Genomic DNA, 23,637 nt, shown 5'->3' with positions numbered 1-23,637 from the left:
ATGCTGCCACCACCATGTTTTACATTAGGGATGGTATTGGGCAGGTGATAAACAGTGCCTGGTTTCCTCCAGATATGATATAAGAACGAAGGCCAAAAAGTTCAGTATTGGTTCCATCAGAACAGAGAATCTTTTTTCTCACAGTATGAGAGACCTCCTGGCCGCTTTTATGTGTTTTTTTGTTTTGTTCTTTTTACTAAGGAGAGGCTTCTTTCTGGCCACTCTGCCATAAAGCTCAAATTAGTGGAGGCTGCAATGATAGTTGATCTCCTGGAAGTTTCTCCCATCTACACACAGGAACTTTGGAGCTCAGCCTCAGTGACCATTGGGTTCTTGGTCACCTCTCTTACCAAAGCCCTTCTCCCCCGATTACTTAATTTGGTGGGGCGGCCAGTTCTAGTAAGAGTCCTGGTTGTTCCCAACTTCTTCCATGTAAGAATTTTGTAGACCAATGTACTTTGGGGAACCTTCAGTGCAGCAGAACATTTTTTTATACCCTTCTCCAGTTCTGTGCCTCCACACAATCCTGTCTCTGAGCTCTACAGGCAGTTCTTTCCTCACCATGGCTTGGTTTTTGCTCTGATATGCATCGTCTGCTGTTAGACCTTATATAGACAGGGCTGTGTCCTTCCAGATCATGTCCAATCCGCTGAATTTACCACAGGTGACTTCAATCAAGGTGTAGGAACATCTCAAAGATAAGGGAGGGAAATGTGAGGCCCCAAAAGCTAAATGTCAAATGTCACAGCAAAGGGGCTTAATACTTATGTCCAAGAGAAATTTTTGTTTTTCCTCTTTTAATAAATTTGCAAAAATTTCTAAAATTCTGGTTTCACTTTCTCATAAATTAATTAGTCTTTAGATGTTCTCTTATTAATGGATCAGGAGAATCAGCTAATGGATCAGGAGAATCAGCTAGACTCGATCTTCTCAATCTTGGATAGTAAATTCTTTTTGCTTTATATTATCGAAGAAGTCTAGAAAGGAGAGCGAGGAACTTGCAATTCTTTTCTCTTCTCTTTTCTTAATGGTCATGAGTCACAACTATGACAAACAACAGCCATGAGAGATCTGATCTATAAAAAGATGGCAACAGCATCCAAGTGCAAGTCTTCACAGTGCAGAGACCTTCGCCAGACTCTTCCTCGAGGAATCTTGTCCTAGTCATCAAAATACCTCACGTCATGTGATAAATTTGGTGCATTTTTAAACACTTATTTAACTTTATGCCCCCTATTGTCTGGCTTACTTTGTGCCAAAATTTTGGTGCATCTTAATAAATCTGGTACCAAATTAAACCAGAATTCTGGTCCCTTTAGCTTAGACATTCTCTCCCAATTTGTAAATCGCAGACACTATATGAGTCATTAAGATTTCTTTAAAGAGACTTGTCCACAGGATCAATCCTATTAAACCAGCTATACCCCCATACAGGGTTGATACTGCTGATTAAAATGATATGTGTCTTGTAAAAATCTGCTGCATTCCCAAGATATTTTATTTTTTTCATTCTTTATATAAGGACTTCAGTGCAACGAGGGCGGGGTCTAGCCCCTCAGCCTTCTAGTCTTAGGACACGCCCCTCAAAGCAGTGAAGCCCTCATTCAAACAAAGAATTAAAATGATTTTTTCTCAGGAACGCCACAACCGATTTTCACAAGACAGGTATCGTTTTAATCAGCAGGATCAACACTACTAGGCAGTTATGCCAGGTTTAATAGGGGTTATTCTGCTGACAGGTGCCCTTTAAAGAAGTGTTCCTCCTTTTTTAATAAAAGTCTAATAAACATTTTGATCAAATGATTAATCTAGTAGATGTGCTAAGATGCAGACATTATTTGCGTACTGGTAAGCCTCTTTACTCCTGTAGTTCAGTGGCATTTTGACTTAAAGGGGTTCTCTCACTTTAGCAAATGGCATTTATTATGTAGAGAAAGTTAATACAAGACACTTACTAATGTATTGTGAGTATCCATATTGTTGGCTTGATTCATTTTTCCGTCACATTAAACACTGCTCATTTCCATGGTTACGACCACCCTGCAATCCAGCAGTGGTGGCCATGCTTGCACACTGTAGGAAAAAGTGCCAGCCGAGAACGCGGGAGCTCACACAGGCTGGTGTTTTTTCCTATAGTGTGCAAGCACAACCACCAATGATAGATTGCAGGGTGGTCTGTAACCATGGAAACGAGCTCTGTATAATGTGATGGAAATATGAATCCAGCCAGCAAAGGAGGCAATATGGACAATCACAATACATTAGTAAGTGCCTTGTATTAACTTTCTCTACATAATAAATGCCATTTGCTGAAGTGAGACAACCCCTTTAATCTTACATTATCTTAGACAGAGCGTTTGCTATTGACACGTTGCTTGACAACCCCAGATATAAGGCCGTTACTGTTGTCAGTTTATCCATAGCATCCAGATGTATACATTTCTCTTTCTACTGTCCACTGACTTCTATGGGGCTGGTTAGACCATCATGGACATTACCACTCCATCCTGAAAAGTGACTTAGGGAACCCTTGTTCTCAGGATCTCTGGGGTTACCACCATTCTGTTCCTAGTCATCCAGTATTTATCACCTATTCTGTGGAGTAACCCCTTTAACACCTTAAAAGGGTTGTCACATGACGAGAGCGAGGATATATGAAAGTGTATGTTTCCCCTAATTTCTCCTAGCAGACCAAATCTATTACAAAGAAGTAGTGGACAACTGGAATGGAGTGTGACTGGTGACTACACAAGGTTTGTTTGTAGTCTGTTACTATGGAGATGCATATGTGTGCATAGCAGCTGTAGGCAAAATAGCAGAAATCTTAAAGAAAAAAAGGCTACTTTCAAAGTTTCTTCTTTCTTATGATAGATTCAATGGTTGCAAGACATGCCTTTAAATGGCTTGCATGTAATACTACTGTTTCTCCTGCAGGGTTAAATGTAAGACCAGGTGCATCATCCCGTAGTGATAATAGCTGACTGCTGGACCAGACTGCTACAATAAATTATAAGCAGAAGGACCGATGTTTCTCCAATTGCAAGTGAAATATACTCACCATGGACAGCCAGATGAGTACATACAGAATGCACTTACTGTATATGTTGGGCCACTTTCTGGTCACTTTGCTGTCACCATGAAACATTGGTCTTGTTGGAATAAATGACCTTGGCTTGCTTTTTTCTTCTAGGAGTCACCTATCAGAAGAGAGACTCCCTGTAAAGGGTTGGACCAAAACGGATTCCAACTCTCCACTTGACATTACCAAGGCAGACAGATTTGCCGTTTTTATGGTAAGCTCCTTAAAAAAAAAAACCTGTCTGGTTTAGAAACTTCACTGTCAAATATCCCATTGTTGCATTTAAAGTGAATAGTTTAGGGCCTCCAGCAGAAAGCAACCACAAAGAAAGTCTCTCTCTCTCTGGAGGAACCAGCATCTCCATGCAGTAATCAAACAGCCAATTTATTTCAATTAAAAACATGTAATGTTTCATTTCTCCTGTGGTGGCGCTGCAGGGGCACTGAAATACAGATTGCAGCAGATCATTGGTGATCTCAGCATTAGGACACCCTTGAGCCACTTATTTTTGGGAAAACGTCTAACCTAAAAGGATTGTAAAATGCAAACCGCGCCTTTAAAGGGGTTGTGTCACTTCAGCAAATAGCATTTTTTTACTTAGAGAAAGTTAATACAAGACAGTCACTAATGTATTGTGATTGTACATATTGCCTCCTTCACTGGCTTCATTCCTTTTTCCATCACATTATACACGGCTTGTTTCCAGGGGTTATGACCTCCCTGCAATCCAGCAGCGGTGGCCGTGTTTGCACACTATTGGAAATGGCACTAGCCTATGTCAGCTCCTGCGGCTTCAGCTACCAAAGAGGCTGGCGCTTTTTCCTTTAGTGCAATAAAGAAGAAACAACTAGGCGGCACTCACCAAAAAGTGGATGTTCTTTATTCCAGATGCCATAAACATTCACCGATACAGGCACGGGGCGGACAAACTAACAGTGCAGGGAAGTAACTCGTGGCGACGGCGGTTTCGTGCCTTAGCGCTTCCTCAGGCCACTACGTCACCTCTATGCGCCGCTTCATCTCTGCGGAGCACATTGATCCGTCACAGAGGAACTGGCCAAATACATATAAACACCAAAAATGTGCAAATAAAACAAACAATAAAGATACATTTATTTTTACAGAAATACTCCAAGATCGTTTTCATCATTCAGTCCCAGAGGGCCCATCGCTCCGCAGCGTATGATCCATCTTGCTTCCTTCCTTAGGAGGGTACCTTGTGGCAGACCACACACTATCTCAATCCCTTACTATTACCATCATGCTGAGATTTCACATGTTCTGTTAATCGTGGACAACCTTTCCCTGTAGTAACAATTGAATTAACATGTTCCCTAAATCTCTCACCAAGGCTCCTAATGGATTTTCCTATGTAAAACCGACCACATACACATGATATGAGGTACACTACGTATTTACTTTTGCAAGTTATCAAGGTACCGTTTTCACGTCACGGTGTAATCCACCAAAAAACAGTAAATCCCATTGGGGATTGTATTTACAGTAGGAACAATTACCGCACCTGCCGAATTCCCGATATCTTTCAGCCATATATCAGATTTTGGTTCCACGAAACGACTCCTAACCAGCCTGTCTTTCAGAGTACGGCTCCTCCTAAAGGCTACTAATGGTTTAGACCCTCTGATCTCTTTTAAACTATTGTCCCATTCCACTATGTCCCAATTTTCTCTTATCCCTTTCCTCATCCGATCCACCATTGGACTATATTTTAAGGAGAAAACGAAACGTTTCTGATTGTCCTTTCTCTTCGTAACATTTGCCTTCCCCGATGTTACCACACTTAAGTGCAAAGATGAAGCCTTCTGCATAGCCTCATTCAATAACTCCATCGGGGTATCCTCTAGCTAACAATCGTTTCTTCAGATCTAAGGATTGCATCCTGAAACTCTCCTCCGTCCCGTTAATTCTTTCTTAATCTGATAAACCGTCCATATGGGACTTCACACTATACGGGTGGTAACTGGAGAAATGTAGACGTGAATTGGTTGCCGTTGGCTTGCGATAGCCCTCGGTGACCAATTCACCATCTTTTACCGACACCAATACATTCAAAAATTCTAATTTAGAGCCTCCAAAATTAATATTCATTTTATTCCCTGTATTGAGATACTCCACAAACTCCCTGAACAGAAGCTCCGTGCCGGACCAAACAATAAATACATCGTCTATGAATCTTAAATAGAGCTGTATGTAGGACACAGAGGGGTTCTCCACCGAATACACATATTTATCTTGGAACCTTGCAAGATAAATATTTGCAAACCTACATGTGACTGTACCTCATATTATGTGTATGTGGTAGGTTTTACATAGGAAAATCCATTAGGAGCCTTGGTAAGAGATTTAGGGAACATGTTAATTCAATTGTTACAGTGAAAGGTTGTCCACGATTAACAGAACATGTGAAATCTGATCATGATGGTAATAGTAAGGGATTGAGATAGTGTGTGGTCTGCCACAAGGTACCCTCCTAAGGAAGGAAGCAAGATGGATCATACGCTGCGGAGCGATGGGCCCTCTGGGACTGAATGATGGAAACGATCTTGGAGTATTTCTGTAAAAATAAATGTATCTTTATTGTTTGTTTTATTTGCACATTTTTGGTGTTTATATCTATATGTATTTGTCCGGTTCCTCTGTGACGGAATCAATGTGCTCTGCACAGATGAAGCGGCGCATAAAGGTGACGTAATCACGTCAGAACGTTAGTTGCCTGAGGAAGCGCTAAGGCCCTAAACCGCTGTCGCTACGAGCTACTTTCCTGCACTGTTTGTTTGTCCGCCCCGTGCCTGTATCGGTGAATGTTTATGGCATCTAGAATAAAGAACATCCACTTTTTGGTGAGTCCCGCCTAGTTGTTTCTTCTTTGTTGCACATTTAAAAGACTTAGGCCTCTTTCACACGGGCGTTGCGGGAAAAGGTGCGGGTGCGTTGCGGGAACATGCACGATTTTTCCGCGCGAGTGCAAAACATTGTAATGCGTTTTGCACTCGCGTGAGAAAAATCGCGCATGTTTGGTACCCAAACCCGAAATTCTTCACAGAAGTTCGGGCTTTGGATCGGTGTTCTGTAGATTGTATTATTTTCCCTTATAACATGGTTATAGTAAAATAGGGCTGGAGGGGTTAAAATAAATAATTTAACTCACCTTAATCCACTTGCTTGCGCAGCCGGCATCTCTTCTGGCTTCTTTTTTGCTGTGTGCAGGAAAAGGACCTGTGGTCACGTCACTCCGGTCATCACATGGTCCGTCACATGATCCATCACCATGGTAAAAGATCATGTGACGGACCATGTGATGACCGGAGTGACGTTACCACAGGTCCTTTTCCTGCACACAGCAAAAAAGAAGACAGAAGAGAAGCCGGCTGCGCGAGCAAGTGGATTAAGGTGAGTTTAATTATTTATTTATTTATTATTATTCTTTTAACCCCTCCAGCCCTATTGTACTATGCATTCTGTATTCAGAATGCTATTATTTTCCCTTATAACCATGTTATAAGGGAAAATAATAATGATCGGGTCCCCATCCCGATCGTCTCCTAGCAACTGTGCGTGAAAATCGCACCGCATCCGCACTTGCTTGCGGATGCTTGCGATTTTCACGCAACCCTTATTCATTTCTATGGGGCCTGCGTTACGTGAAAAACGCACAAAAAGGAGCATGCTGCTATTTTCATGCAATGCACAAGTGATGCGTGAAACTCACCACTCGTGTGCACAGCCCCATAGAAATGAATGGGTCAGGATTCAGTGCGGGTGCAATGCGTTCAACTCACGCATCGCATCCGCGCGGAATACTCGCCCGTGTGAAAGGGGCCTTAGGGCTCTTTTACACGAGCGGATGCCGTGCGTGGAATCCGCTGCATGAAAGAATGCCAAACCCCGCTCCGGACAGCAGAGACACAGAGCATTAACATGATTGATGATGCTCCGTGCCTCTCTGTGATCTTTTTACTACAAAATCACAATGAGATAAAGTTGTCAAAAAAGGTCACAGAGAGGCACGGAGCATTATCAATCATGTTAATGCTCCGTGTCTCTGCTGTCCGGAGCGGGGCTTGGCACTCTTTCACGCAGCGGTTTCCACGCACGGCATCCGCTCGTGTGAAAGAGCCCATAAAGGCAGAAGCACCGCCACGAGTGGTAGAGAGGACCCAGTCTCGGAGATCCAGTTTTTTTGAAGAAAGGAAGCAGTGCCACTCCTTCTGTGTTCTGGAACATTTTTATGATTTGGTGGACTATTCTAATGTCTTGGATATTGGGGTAGAGCATGCTGTAAATGATCCCGAAATTGATTCAAATATGGATATGGCATCAGAAGAGACCAGACCGGGTCTGATAGAGGGCACAGAAGGGGCGGACGCATACTTTACACAGTGCAATCAGAAAGATATATTACAGACTTTGAGTTTGAAAGCCCTGGAAATGAGGCATGAGGGTATTACAGCTGGCGGAGAAAGAGGTCCGTCTGTTTTGGACAGTGAGCTCCCTGAGATCCTATAAGGATAGTAATAGGGTCCCTAGAGGACTACGGATTTACAAGGATATACTACAATACCAGGAGGACGCCGAGTTTGTAGCCAAGTGGCAACATTTGCACTCGGAGTTCTCGACCCGAATCCTGGAATTAGTATTAAAGAGGAAAGAAAAGGAGAATGGGGAAATAAAAGAGGAATTATTGAAAGCGAGAACGAAGTTACAAACACGACTTACGGAAAACCAATTGCAAATTTTTAATAAAAGAATGGATAAGAAGTTAACAGTGATTCAAGCAGAAATAAAAGGGAGGAAAAGAGATAATTTTTTAAGAGATGAGCAGGACTATGATTTGGGTAGAATATTTGATTGGGACAGTAGGAAACAGAGGTTTAGACGCCATCCACGGTGCACAAAGAGTGACTACTGGAGTACCGACTCTGACTCCAGCATATCAGATGACTCCTCCACTTATCGCCCTACGGATGCCCCTGGAATAGGGAATGAAAAAGCCGAGCGTTAGGAGGGGCCGAGGAAAAAGGCAAAATAAACACAAAGCAGGGTTACAAGAGAAAACAGGTTTCCTGGAAACGATGGTAGAAGAAGATGAGAGTGATGTAGAACAGAATATAGTGACTGAATACGAACTGTCACCGGACTGTGTAAAAGTCCTCAATCGGGGTCTGAACTACAGTCTGGTGGAACAGTTGGATCCTGTTACTTTTGAGAGAGACCTATTTAAGGCTGTGAGGAAACTCAATTTGAAAAGATTGTTCTAGAATGTGCCTGAAACAAGAGAAGGAGAAGTACCAGCGAGTATAGGACCCTTGGGTTTCAGTACGGTGGCAAATTTTAACCAAACCAGAGGTATTATGTTTAGAATGGATGACAGGTCTAAATCTGAATGAGTCATCGAAAGACCCTCCTACAAAGGATTTTGTGGGGGGAGTCAGCTCTACGTTTTGCCCCTCCGCCCGCCCAGAATAGTATTGTATATATTCTATATAAGCATTGATTTACCCCAGGGTACATAGGAATATCGATATATATAGGGGAAGAAAAAGCACTCAAATAGTTACAATCACAAAGTGATATAGTCATAAAACCGGCGGACAAGGGGGTGAACGTGGTGCTGATGACAAGAGCATATTACGTGGCAGAGGCAGGGAGGCAATTAGGGGACAGTAATGTTGATGAGACATTGAAGGTAGATCCCACTGTGAGGATACAGAACCAATTGAGGGGTCTTTTACATAAATATGTGGAACGTAATGTATTGTCCAAAAGAAAATCAGAAAAACATCTCCGTCTAAACCATCTTGGTTCTTCTTACCGAAGATACACAAGTCACTGACCCACCGCCCTGGGAGACCTATAGTCTCGGGGTTTGGATCAGTGACTGAACCTCTGTCTAAATACGTGGACTGGCTGCTCAGACCTCGGCTTCGGCAGGTTTCCTCTTATCTTAGAGACACAGGGGACCTGTTACTGGCACTGAAGTCTTTTCAGTGGCAGGGGGGGTTCCAACTGGTCTCTTTAGATGTAGAAAGTTTGTATACCCATAATCCCACAAGATGAAGGCATTGAAGCAGTGACTGAAGTATTGCGTGGCACTGACAAAAGTGAGATTTTTTTGTAGATTTTATAAGAGAAGCTTTAAGCTTGATTTTGAAGAACAATGCCTTCAGGTTTGGGGATAAGTGGTACAAATAGAAATTTGGAACAGCCATGGGCACACCAGTATGTTTGGAAATATTTATCTTGCAAGGTTCCAAGATAAATATGTGTATTCGGTGGAGAACCCCTCTGTGTCCTACATACAGCTCTATTTAAGATTCACAGATGATGTATTTATTGTTTGGTCGGGCACGGAGCTTCTGTTCAGGGAGTTTGTGGAGTATTTTAATACAGGGAATAAAATGAATATGAAGTTCACCATTAATTTTGGAGGCTCTAAATTAGAATTTTTGAATGTATTGGTGTCGGTAAAAGATAGTGAATTGGTCACCGAGGGCTATCGCAAGCCAACGGCAACCAATTCACGTCTACATTTCTCCAGTTACCACTCGGATTGTGTGAAGAGAGCAGTCCCATATGGACAGTTTATCAGATTAAGAAGGATTAACGGGACGGAGGAGAGTTTCAGGAAACAATCCTTAGATCTGAAGAAACGATTCTTAGCTAAAGGGTACCCAATGGAGTTATTGAATGAGGCTATGCAGAAGGCTTCATCTTTGCACCGAAGTGTGGTAACATCGGGGAATACTTTTTCCTTTAGTGTGCAATCACGACCACCGCTGCTGAATTACAGGGTGGTCGTAACCATGGAAACACACAGTGTACAATGTGATGGAAAAATCAATCCAGCCAGAGAAGGAGGCAATATGGAGAATCACAGTACATTAGTAAGTGTCTTGTATTAACTTTTTCTAATGTTGCTGAAGTGAGACAACCTCTTTACGTGATGTTACAGGGGTTATCCGACCCCTGAAATGCTTCTCTATATGCCCGGGCCCCTCACACACAATGTACTTACCTCGCTCCCCGACATATGCATCGCTTCTGCCCCTGCTGCATCTCCCGGTCGTGCCGAGGAAAGCACCCGGCATCTGGTGGGAATGGGCATCAGCCAATGACAGGCGGTGACGGGAACGAGCCTCCCTAGTATTGTGGGTGACCCTAGCGAGGCTTGTTCCTGTCACCGCCTGCCATTGGCTGCCACCCCCCGATGCCAGATGTTTTCATCAGCGTGACAGGGAGATGCAGCGGTGGGATAAGTACATTGTGTGTGAGGGGCCTGGGCATATGGAGGGGGCATTTTTAGTGGTCGGATAACCCCTTTGAATAACTTTGATAATGTGCTTAAGGTGTAAGCAAACCACGGAGTTGCTCTGGGGCCTTTGACTTAAGGTCCTTTTATACCAGCCGATTTCAGTCCGATCAACAACATAAGCCAATTTAAAGGACCTTTATATGGTCTAATGTAAAGTGAAAGGGAGATGAATGATCGTATGTGTGATCGTTTGTCCCTATTGAGTCTGCATATTGTCGACCAGCAAGCATTTTTTTTCGTTTGTCAGCTGATGATCGCCCTGTTTTACACTGAGCAGTAATTGGGAATGCCCCCTCTTATGAATGCTCATTTGGCCGATCATAGGCCCATGTAAAAGAGCCCTTAGGTGCAGGGTCAATTCAGGTTGGCCCTGTCCTAATATTTTTGATTGTGCGGCCCTGCACATTCCCCCTCTATCCTCATGCCTCAAGTAAAAAATGGATCAAAAAATAACATGCATTTTCAATTCCAGAAAAACAAATCCTCCTGAGATTTGAATTACAGAATAGAAAAAAAAATATAATACTGCAAAACCATAGCGATTCCCCCAAAACTGCATAGTCCGTAGTGAAGGTATCGATATAATGTGACACCTTGATGCCTTTGATGATGCCAGGATATTGCACCTTGAAATATTCCTTCACACGAAAGTGCAAGTAAGAAGTGAGAAGAGCATCTCATTACCTTGGAGGCGGTGGAAAATTTCATTCCTTTGCAGAAAGGAAAAGATCTTTTTTTTCTGCTACCCATTAACTGAGCCTTCTTGGCGTCTCGTAATCCATAAAACTGAAATCTTTTTATGTACCATCCTTATAGAGGAATTTAACAAGGCTCCGGAATGGGCAGCCCCTGCACAAGGTGCCTTTTGTTCCTTTCCGCTGAGTTCAAGACTAAAGTAAAAAGTTATCAATAAGAACAAATGTTGTCAAAAAGTCACAAAATATCTGGTTACGTGGTAGAGGGAACGCTGTGGGCAATTAGAAGTGAAAGACAACGGGATGCACGTGGCATAAAGGGCAGCTGGGCACCTCACTTACCAGGGCCATGTTTAACTGCAACCTCTGCACCCCCTTTGGTAAAGGTCCTGCCAGCGAGGTCTCCACCGCAGTAAATGAGGCAACTTTAATTTGTTAGTATGATAGGCAGACTCGTGATGGGCAGGGATGGTGGATGCCCACGTCTACTATACATATTCCTGTCCACTGAACATATATCAGTGAAATGGTTAAAGTGGTTGTCTAGCTTGGACAATGTCTGTAGCTGCCAACTGACCACAGGGGATGATTGATCCGTTGCTTCATTCTTGAGAAAAAGTACTTTTGTTCCATATGCAAATGAGCAGTTAAGTGCACCAAAGGGCAGGCCCAAGCCACTCTGTGCACCAATGCTCCTCCAGCTTCCTTTGCCAGCAATTCTCTCTACTCCTTGACTAGGTGAAATGACTATGCAGGAACCTGGCAGAGGGAGGGGCTGGCAGAGGAAGCAGGAGGAGCAAAAGTGCACCAAGTGGCTCAGGCCCGCCCTCGGTGCACTCAACTGCTCATTTTCATATGTATTAAAATCACTTTTTCTCCAGATGAAGCAATGGATCATTACATTCAGCTGAGCTAGCCCTACAAAAGAGTATGCCCGGTGAAGTTCCTGTACTTTGACATCGCTGTGTGCATTATGCCTGTGCTGTGACATCACTGTGTGCTTTACACCTGACCTGTATATTACTGTGTGCATTTTCTCTTTGCAATATTGAAACCAAAATCATTAACTTTTCATATTTGGAACCGCAGAAGGTTGGCACAGTGGAGTGAGGTCCCATTCCAAGTTTTGCTCTTGGGCCCCATATGCCCTTGGATAGGAAATACGGAAGGAGGTTGTTCGACACAGGAAAAGAAAAACTTCAAACATGGATGATAATTCCATAAACCTATAGTTTTCACATTCAATATCTTTACTTCATCATCATACAGTGAGTTTTTTGTATGTTAGGGATTTCTATGGACTATGATAAATGACTGTTATGGCTATATTTGCTAGAGAGCCTCTGGATAAAGTTAGCTGTGTTGCCTAGCCACAGACACTGCAGCCAGCAGGTGACTACCCTGGATATCCAGGGGTGCACCTAGCCTTTCTGCTGCCTGAGGCGAAAACTGAAATGGTGCCCCCCCAATACCAATTTCTTAACCTAACCCTTTTGCCACAATGAAAGCGCTCATTTCCCATGGCCCTTCCGCTGCCCCCCTCTTGCCCCTACCTGGTGCTTGCCTCACCTGGCCTCATTGGTGGTGCACCCCTGTGGATATCCATACTCCTGTGGAGACTCCTGACTAGTCTACTGATGTGCCTGAAATATGTATTGAATGTAATTGTTGTATTCCCTTTATATAATGAAATATTTTATTGTATCCCCATCCAATAGGTACAGTAAACATCAGAATACCGTAAAGAGGCTCAATGACGGTTTCCAGCCATGCAATGTTCTTGGAAGGCTGTCCTCTTACTAGCGCTAGCCTCCATTGCCATTCAGTACACAGCCATCCGGACCTTTACCACCAAATCCTTTCACATGTGCCCAATCCCCAATCCAAATAATTGTAGCCCTGGACAAGACCCAACCGAATCTCCTGATCGCCTCTGTGAAGATGGTCAGTTGATAACCTCTAATGTTTCGAGAAAAACTCATATCCTAATCTTGGCTACTACTCGCAGTGGATCTTCCTTTGTAGGACAGCTCTTTAATCAACACACAGATGTTTTCTATTTGTTCGAGCCACTTTACCATGTTCAGTATACCCTGATACCCAAAATGACTCCTAGCAAGAGCGCCACCGATCGGCGAGTGATGTTGGGCGCAAGTAGAGACCTTTTAAGAAGTCTTTATGACTGTGACTTGTATTTTATGGAGAACTACATAAAGCCACAACCAATCAACCATACCACAGACAGGTTATTCAGAAGAGGGGCCAGCAAAGCTCTGTGCTCTCCCCCAGTCTGTGATGCACTGGGACCCACCGATATTTACCTAGAAGAGGGAGACTGTGTTAAGAAATGTGGAAGCCTAAACCTGACTCTGGCAATGGAATCTTGTAAAGAGCATGGACATGTGGCCATCAAAACAGTGCGTGTTCCAGAGGTTAATGACTTACGAGCACTGGTGGAAGATCCCAGGCTGAACTTAAAGGTGATCCAGTTGGTAAGAGACCCAAGAGGTATATTAGCTTCTCGTAGTGAGACATTCAGGGACACCTATAGGTTGTGGAGGATCTGGAGGGCCACTGGTCGTAGACCGTACAATTTAGACTCAACCCAGCTGACAACGGTCTGTGAGGACTTCTTAAATTCTGTGTCTACAGGGTTAAGCCGGCCACTCTGGTTAAAGGGGCGATACATGCTCTTGAGATATGAAGATCTGGCCCGAAACCCCATGAAAAAGATGGAGGAGATCTATGACTTTGTGGGTATTCCATTGGATGCCAATGTCGAAAGATGGATCCTGAATAACACCCGAGGAGACCAATCCTCTGCCAGACACAAATATGGCACGGTAAGAAACTCTGCCGCCACAGCCGAAAGCTGGAGACTAACATTATCCTACGACATTGTAGAATTCACCCAGAACGCCTGTCGACAAGTACTGGTCCAACTGGGTTACAAAACTGTGAGTTCTTCCCAGGACTTGAGAAACCTTTCCTACAGCCTCATTGAGGACAGATCCTTTGCCCCTTTTTTGTGATGGTTAGTTTAAGGGTAACTAAAGACTGAAGACATTACCAACAACTGAGAGAATAATGTTGGAAAGTATATTTTTATAAGAGACTTCCCTTCTTCATCTCGTTTCTGGCTCTGGGGTGGGTGGGGGACAAAAAGTTGCACTACCGAGGGAGGGGTAATAAAGCACATGAAACAAAATGGGGGGTGGGGAGTGTTATACCTCTGCAAAACTTGAAAATGTTCTAGTAGTTCAGTTTAATGTAAAAAGTACCATTAAAAGGTCCATACACAAAGCAATGCAGTATCAGTGAAAAAAGTCTTCACGGGACGTCAACCATGAGACATTTTATGGAAAGCCATTGGCTGAACAGCAGGTGCTATAACCCTATCAGGCTAACTTCCATAGAATAAGGATATTAAAGAGGACCTTTCACCGATCCTGACATTGTGAATTAAGTATCTTGACATATACAGCGGCGCCCAGGGATCTCACTGCACTTACTATTATCCCTGGGCGCCGCTCCGTTCTCCCGTTATGTCCTCCGGTATGTTCGGGGACTTGGTTATAGTAGGCGGAGTCTGCCCTTGTTCTGCTGGGCGTCTCCTTCTCCTAGGCTGTAGCGCTGGCCAATCGCATCGCAGAGCTCACAGCCTGGGAGAAAAAAAACTCCCAGGCTGTGAGCTCTGCGCTGTGATTGGCCAGCGCTACAGCCCCTAGGAGAAGGAGACGCCCAGCAGAACCCGCCTACTATAACCAAGTCCCCTAAGTCTCCTCCTACTAAAACCAAGTCCCCGAACATACCGGAGGACCTAACGGGAGAACGGAGCGGCACCCAGGGATAATAGTAAGTGCAGTGAGATCCCTGGGCGCCGCTGTATATGTCATGATACTTAGTTCACAATGTCAGGATCGGTGAAAGGTCCTCTTTAAGAGGGTTCCTCGCCCCCGTGTCCCCATAGTTTCTTATTTCTTGTACGGCTGCAGAGGGTGTTACAATGTTTACATAAACCAAATCACAAGGTATATTGCTCTGAAGTGTACGATTGCTCTGACTGTCTGGTCTATACTGTACAGGACTCCGGCTGAAGGAATTTGCACAAATTTTTTTGATCATGTTGTATTATTTATAAATGTTTATAAAGATGCGTTGAAGATGATTATTGTGTCTTTTATGCCCGGGATCAGTAGAAAAATATTTAAAAAATTGTCTTGAATTTATATATGTGACATTTCAAAAATAAAGAGGAAGTCAGCAATAAATATATGCCTCAGAAATGGTAATCATGGGAAAAAATAACTAAATCTGGTTTGTCAGAAACGTTTACATTTTTGTAGTTTTTTTTCTTTATTTCATATGATGCGTTAAAAGTGTTAGCATTAGGTTGTGCCTTCGATGCCGGAACAGTGAGGGCTGTGACCTCTGCAGATCGTTGAAGTGAGGTACAAGTGGAATGCGATGTACCCCTTGGTGGCTCCACAAGGTTTCCATGGCCATATAGGCAAGTGACATTGGGCTTTCCTTGCACTCCTCATTCTTGCAATGGTCACAATGGTGGGACCCATGGACATCATTGTTATACTCACCCAGGGCTAGGTTTTATGGAGAGTATATGAGGCATGTACACCCTCCACTACCTTGGGATCCACCATCTTATCCAGCTGAAACCAATAAAAGGTGGAGAGGTGGCCATGCATGGATGTAGCCATCTCTTTTGAATTCTATGAGAGTTGCTGGCCTTGGCTGTCTTCATAACTTCTATATACTTTAGAGTAGAGGGCCAAGGATATGCATGGCTACCTGGCTAATATAGCAGGTAAGTTGAATCTGGATCCCAAAGATGGGCCTCCGCCAACCTTAATAAATTCTGCTAGTTTTACAAAACACATTGTTTTTTTTTGTTTTTTTTTATTCCTTATGTAAGGAAAAGATACCTAGACCAATAGAACTTTATTTTTTTACATGAATCAAGATCTGATCAACATGGGTAAATTAAAAATCCTAAATCTTAAAAGGGTATTCCCATCTTGGACATTGGGGGCATATCACTAGGCTATCCTTAGAAAGGAGCCAACATGCGTGGTTGTCCTCCATTCATTTCTATAGGACTGGTGAAAATAGCCGGGTGCTGGCTCGGCTATTTCCATAAACCCCATAGAAGTGAATGTAGTGGTGGCTGCGCTTGCGCTGTGTGCTTCCCATTCATTCCTATGGGCGTTCTGAAAATAGCCTCCGGCACTTTGCGGGATCCATCCTAAGTATAGATCCAGGTCCCAGAGGTGGACCCTTACCTATCAGTCATTGGGGGCATATCCTAGCGATATGTCCCTAATGTCCAAAATGGGAATATCCCTTTAATTCCTAAAGGCCCTTTTTCAGTTGGTCATCAGAGCAGGCACGGATTGGGAATGGAAAAGTTTTCTCTTGATCATTACCTGCTGCATTTACATGAAGCAGTGATCACTGCTGTATAGGGATGAATGATCGTTACTAGGATTGTTCGTCCCCCATACGGTTCCAGTGTTTGTTGGTAGCACTTCGTCTGTTTACATAGGGCGAGATGCTGTCTACAAACGAGGATTTTTGGATGCCACATTAATGATGTGATTACCTGAGGGTTTGCATGATTGTTGGGCGATTGGTGGCACCTACACGGCCCTGTTATCTGGAATGAGAGTTTGTAAGAAGGTTTGTCTTCAATAAATGTCCCAATTCTCTGTGTAAAAGGACCGTAAGGTTCTGGGACTCCAACCAACCAAAAACTGAGAAGGCTAAGTAGAGTGGTGAATTTTTTGAGGATTGGTCATCTCGAAATAAATATTCCAAGCCATATCTCACTGGAGAAGTACCATAACATCCGAGGAAACTACAGGCGATTCTAGTCTCAGCTAAGGTAAGTATACACGATGCCACAATAAGGAACGGGTAGAATTTTACTAGGCCCTGCACTGTGACATGACTATGTGCATTACTCTATAACAGGCATGCTCAACATGCGGCCCTCCAGCTGTTGTAAAACTACAACTCCCACAATGCCCTTCTGTAGGATGATAGCTGTAGGCTGTCAGGGAATGATGGGAGTTGTAGTTTTGCAACAGCTGGAGGGCCGCAAGTTGAGCATGCAGGCGAGTCTATAATCTATTTGATATCACTGTGTGCATTATGACATAATTTTGCGTATTGTCCTTGTACTATTACATCGGTGTGTATTATTCCTGAACAGTGACATCACTGTATACATTATATCAGTACTGTGACATCATTGTGCATAATGTCCTTGTACTATTACATCAGGATACATTATTCCTGAATAGTGACATCACTGTGTGCATTATCCTTGTACTGTGATATCACTGCCTTATATCTGTACCGTGAAATCACTGTGTTTATTACCTCTGTGACATCATTGTGTACGTTATCCCTGTACTGTGACATCACTCTGTGCAGAAGAAAATACAAATGTCACAGATTGCAGAACAATGTGGCCATAATCGAATTGGATCTGTTCTAATATTTAGCAAAAAGAAGCATCAAAATGTATTCTGTGATACAAGGCAGCTATGGGCCAGACAGGCCAGACCAAAGGAGTCAGATTTGTCCCTATGACACTGGCTGACCTGTTACATGTGCACTTGGCAGCTGAAGGCATCTGTGTTGGTCCCATGTTCATATGTGCCCGCATTGCTGAGAAAAATGATGTTTTATTATATGCAAATGAGCCTCTAGGAGCAATGGGGGCGTTGCCATTACACCTAGAGGCTCTGCTCTCTTTACAACTGCCTCCCGCACCCTCTGCACTTTCACAGGGCCAGGTGTGATGACGTTTTCACTGCATGGTCCTGTCAATCAAAGTGCAGAGGACACGGCAGTTGCAGAGAGAGCTGAGCCTCTAGGTGTAACGGAAATGCCCCCATTGCTCCTAGAGGCTAATTTGCATATATTCATATCTGCTCCAGTTGCTCCTAGTGTCTCATTTGCATATATTAAAACATCATTTTTCTCGGGCACATTGCGGAGGCACGGACGGGAAACCCATGGAAGCACTCTGTATTGCTTGCATGGGCTTCCGATCCGTGCCTCTATTGTGCGCCGCACCCTATCTCCCGAACTGCGGACCCATTGAATGGGTCCACAGCCGTGATGCGGGGAGCACACGGCCAGTGCCTTTATATTGCGGACCCGCTGTTTGCTGGTCGCAATAAGGGTACGGCCAGGCAACGACCGTGTGCATTAAGGTCGAAATAAAACAAACTGGAAAAAAATTATGTGAAAAAAAAAAAAACACTAAAAAGTTGAAATCCAAAGCAGTGGCATTCTTTGCTTTTAGATCACCTATAAATTAAAATCTGAGACAGACAAATCCATCATCCAACAAAGCCGCTCCCTTAACAATGGAGTCCTTGCCCAGAAAATAAGACGCTTCGGCAGGAACACTGAACGCAGACAAGTTATTTGCTTCTTTATTTGCATGAAAGTAACAGAATATTTCCTATTAGTGCATGAAAAGGTTCACTTAACGGTGAATAATGAGCGACTTTTCATTTCTTCTCAAGCATCGTGGAATTCACATCTCCTGCAATAATAGACAACTATGTATAGTAAGACTTGGTTACCTTGTGTGAGAGCGAGGGATAAATGGAAGCTTTCCATGTGTTACATTCGGTGTTCTTTACGCCTTACTCATCTCGACGTATATTATCTCTGACAAAAACCTCTCTGCTTGGACTTCCAAGAAGGGCACAATGACTTCTTGTAGAGAACATGGTCAACTTGTCAGGAACAGCCTCAAGAACGTGGTGATCTGAAGGTCATCTTGACCAAGAACAGTGATGCCTAACACCTCCAGCACTCCAGCTGTGGTAAAACTACGACTCCCAAGATGCACGCTTGCTTGGCTGTTCTCAGAACTCCATAGAAATGAGTAGAGCATGCTGGGAGTCGTAGTTTCACCACAGCTGGCCATCACTGACCTAGAAGAATCCTACTTGGAAGAGACAGCCCAACCGAAGGCCAGACACCATTAGATCATCTCAAGGTCTTTACTTCTCTATTGAATGACCTTCAACCAAGATTTTACCCTACAGCCTGACCTAAGTCAAGGGAAGGATATTCACTAGAAAACTTGTCAGGCTAACCTAAGATACATATGAACTTGGCCTAGACCTACACGTAATATACAGATACCAGGTACAATTTCCCCACAGATGTAGCAAATGTTAACCTGACACTTAACACGTCAAGGTCTCCTGCCCGTTTTAGATCATCTCAAGGTCTTTACTTCTCTATTGAATGACCTTCAACCAAGATTTTACCCTACAGCCTGACCTAAGTCAAGGGAAGGATATTCACTAGAAAACTTGTCAGGCTAACCTAAGATACATATGAACTTGGCCTAGACCTACACGTAATATACAGATACCAGGTACAATTTCCCCACAGATGTAGCAAATGTTAACCTGACACTTAACACGTCAAGGTCTCCTGCCCGTTTTGCGTCTGCATTTTTCCCCCGGACCTATTGACTTCAATGGGGTCTGAGGTCTGCTCTGCATTGTGGACTTATTCTATTTATTATGTATTTGTGGAACGGACATACGGATGCTGAAAGCATACAGATGATCCATGTGCTTTCCGCATCCGGATGTCCATTCTGCCAAAAGATATAAGAACTCCTATACATGGCCACAAAATGAGGACCACAGGACCACTGAAGTCAATAGGACCGCAAAAAATGTGGATGCAACACGGATAATGTCCGTATTTTGCTCGCAGACCGAAAAATACATACGGTTGTGTGAGGCCTAAAGGCTAATTTGTCCCCAGGAAATTCACTGATAAACCAGGCACAATGCCTTGTAGGACTAGCTCAGCGGAACGTAATGATACCTCTCACTCCGCGATCCGTTGCTTCGTTCTGATGAAAAACTACATTTAATCCATATGCAAATGATCAGTTAAGTGCACCGAGGGCGGGCCCCAAGCCACTCTGTGCACCCTTGCTCTTCCTGCTTTCTCTGCCGGCCCCTCCCTCTACTTGATTGACAGGGCCGAGTTCCTACACAGTCATCTCACCTGACCAGTACTGGCTCTCTAACTGGTACATGAGCAGTACAACTCAAAAGGCATTCCGTTATAGAATTGCGTTATGGTCCGTCGTAGCGGAATCCATAACGCAATTCACCTTTTACCAACAAATGAAGTGTGAACGAATTTCATAAGTGGAAATTCGCTCATCTCTAGTGGACACCATAGGATAAGTGTCCAGAGGAGGTACTGCACCCTGCAAAACCAACCTGAAATACGGGTTTTATTCTGGTAACTCAGGGTCCATTAGAACCCCCCTCCCCCCCCCCTTTCCAAAAAAAAATAATGTCTTACCTCTCTGAGCTGCAATACCACACACAGGTATGGCGCTTTTTTAGGAAGACGCCAACCATGTTTTTTTTATTTTATTTATCCCATACAGGTTGTACAAAATTAGAAAAAACATGTCCGCTTTCTTCCCAAAACAGCGCCACACCTGTCCACAGGCTGTGTGTGGTACTGCAGCTTAGCTGCATACATTTCAATGGAGATGAGCTGCAATTCCACACACACAGCCCACGGACAGAGACGGCGTTGTTCCTGGAAGAAAGCAGCCATGTTTTTCTAACTCTGGTACCTGGTACTGGGATAGAATAGGCAACGACCGCAGCTTCTGTTAGACACTATCTTGGTGATCTAGCCGCAATATTAACAGAAGATGACAATTTAATAAAGACGACAATGGGATGAAATAAATTAAACCGATTCCAGATACTCATTGCGGAAAAGTAGATGTCACTGCTGATTAAGATATAAAGATATCAGCGCTGTTATTATTCCCATTGTCAGCTGCTGGGAGCGGCAACTATTTTATATTTCATGTAATTTATTAAGATCAGAGCATGTAAAGTCCGGGCTGATAGGAGCTGAGATAAAGTACTGGGTGATAGCACGTGATATCGCCTCCATTATTGCATTGTCAAACTCATCTAAGAATCCCAGCCAGAAGGCTCTTTGGCTCCCATAATGCTCTGCTTTGAGATCCAAAATTCTGTGCTGATTAATTTCTTAGTATAACTTTCTCGCGATCCACGCTCCGTTTTCCTGATGCAGAGCTCCAAATCCCCTGCATAGAGTTATGTGCTGCAGTCCTGCTGACTGCCACCACTAGGGGGAGCTCAGACGTTACACTGAACTCAATGATAGCAGAGTTTGCAGTAAACTCCCTCCAGTGGTGGCTGTCGGAACTGTATTATTTAACCATCTGGGCAGGAGCATTGGAGATCAATTTAAGGAACCTAAGGACCTAAAATTGGCCTGGTACTAAAAGAAAGACTCCATTTAAAGGGGTATTCCAGGATTTTGCTATTGATATCCTATCGTCAGAATAGGTCATCCATATCTGATCGGCGGGGGTCCCGCACCCTGCAGCTCCACTGACACATGGTGGACAGAGATGGTAACTGCAGTTCTTCTGTCATTGAAGTGAATGGAAGCAACGCTGCAGTAACCAACTCCGTCCACTACACCAGTAGACGGACGTATGTAGCGTAGGAGCTAATGCAGCTGATCGGCAGGTGTGCAGGGGGTCAGACCCCCACCGATTATATATTGATGACCTATTCTAAGGCCTAACTTTTATGCAGTATATGTCACGAATATACACTATGCTGCTGATCTGGTAAGCTGACCATTGACACAATGAATTTGGAAAGTCTTCAGGCCCTTTTACACATTTTGTAATGTTCTGGCCTTGTGCTAAAATAAAATAAAAAATCTAGTTTTCCCCCTATCATTTTGCACTTGATACTCCATGATGAAAAAGTGAAAACCGAATTTTAGGAATTTGTGCAAATTTGTAAAAAAGGAAAAACTAAACTTTCACATGGACATAAGTATTCAGACCCTTTGCTGTGACACTTGACATTTTGATCTGAGGCCTCACATTTCTCTGGATCATCTCTGAGATGTTTCTTAGTTGATTGGACATGATTTGGAAAGACATAACCCTGTCTAGATAATATCTCACAGCTAAAGATGCAGATCAGAGCAACAACCAAGCCACAAGCAGAAAATAACTGCCTGTAGAGCTGAGAGACAGGATTGTGTGGAGGCACAGATCTGGAGAAGGGGGCAAAAACTAAAAGTCCCCAAGAACACAGTGGCCTCCATAATTCTTACATGGAAGAAGTTTGGAACACAAAGACTCTTCCAAGAGCTGCTGCCTCACCAAACTAAGTACCGTAATCGAGGGAGAAGGGTCTTGGTAAGAGAGGTTATCAAAAACCCAATGGTCACTCTGGCTGAGCTCCAAAGATCCTGTGTGCAGATGGGAGAAACTTTCAGAAGGTCAACCATCACTGCAGCCTCCACCAATCTGGGTTTTATGGCAGAGTGGCCAGAAAGAAGCCTCTGCTCAGTAAAAAACACATGAATGCTGACAGGAGTTTACAAAAAAAAAGCCCCTTAAGGTCTCTCAGACTGTGAGAAACAAGATTCTCTGGTCTGATGAAACCAAGATTGAACTTTTTGGCCTCCATTCTAAGCATCATGTCTGGGAGAAAACAGGCTCCACTCATCACCTGCCCAATACCATCCATACAGTGAAGCATGGTGGCGGCAGCATAATACTGGGGGGACGGGAGGACTGGTCAGAGTTAAGTGAAAGCTGAATGGAACAAAGCACAGAGATGTTCTTCATGAACACCTGATCCATAGTGCTCTGCACCTCAGACTGGGCTGAAGGTTCACCCTCCAACAAGACAATGACCCTAAGCACACGGCCAAGACAAAACAGGAGCGGCTCAGGGACAACTCTGTGAATGTCCTTGAGTGGCCCAGCCTGAGCCATGACTTGAACCCAATCAAAAATCTCTGGAGAGACCTGAAAATGGCTGACCACCAACGTCCCCATCCAACCTGACAGAGCTTGAGAGGATCTACAGAGAAGAATGGCAGAAAATCCCCAAATCCAGGTGTGTAAACCTTGTGGTATTATCCCCAAGAAGACTGGAGGCTGGAATCACTGCCAAAGGGGCTTCAACTAAGTCTTGGGTAAAGGGTCTGAAGACTTATGTCAGCGCGAGATTTTAGTTTTTCATTTTTAATAAATTAGCAAAGATTTCTCACATTCTGTTTCATTTTCTCATTATGGGGGACTGAGTGCAGAATGATGGGGAAAAACTTTAGCATAAGGCCAAAACATAATAAAATGTGAAAAAAATTGAAAGGGTCTGAAGACTTTCTGAATGCATTGCATGTTAGTGAGCCTAACAATTTTTACTCATGGTGCCAACCTGCTAATTAACCTTGGATTTTAGGCCTGAGTAGCGCCAGTGGTACCTTCCAAGTAGATTTTATTAAATTAAGCATGCTGGCCTTACTGATCCGAGCATGCATGTTTATGGGTAGACATGGGCAATTCATTACTCCACATCAGGGCATATGGTCGTAGATGGGCATTTTCTTGCTCAGGAACTCCTTTTTTTAGCCAGATC

General features: G+C 43.6%; 1 protein-coding gene and 1 long non-coding RNA gene across 2 annotated transcripts in view; both read left to right on the top strand.

Moving 5' to 3' along the window:
* The window catches only part of CHST1 (carbohydrate sulfotransferase 1), a 39,227-nt gene extending 25,006 nt beyond the window's left edge, over positions 1–14,221 (top strand). Inside the window, exons 3-4 of the mRNA XM_040409658.1 lie at positions 3,191–3,293; positions 12,826–14,221. Of these exons, the coding sequence (XP_040265592.1) occupies positions 12,877–14,139 (1,263 nt within the window). The 5' untranslated portion in view covers positions 3,191–3,293; positions 12,826–12,876 and the 3' untranslated portion in view covers positions 14,140–14,221. The remainder of the gene's footprint in view (positions 1–3,190; positions 3,294–12,825) is intronic.
* Positions 14,222–18,555: 4,334 nt separating this feature from the next.
* On the top strand, positions 18,556–20,593 carry LOC120980774. Its single transcript, XR_005774575.1, has 2 exons — positions 18,556–19,151; positions 19,387–20,593. It is a non-coding gene; the product is annotated as an uncharacterized LOC120980774 (long non-coding RNA).
* Positions 20,594–23,637: the final 3,044 nt, after the last annotated feature.

The sequence above is a fragment of the Bufo bufo genome, chromosome 10, assembly GCF_905171765.1.
Source record: "Bufo bufo chromosome 10, aBufBuf1.1, whole genome shotgun sequence".
NCBI classification, from domain to species: Eukaryota; Metazoa; Chordata; class Amphibia; order Anura; family Bufonidae; genus Bufo; species Bufo bufo.
This window is presented reverse-complemented; position numbering and strand designations above follow the sequence as displayed.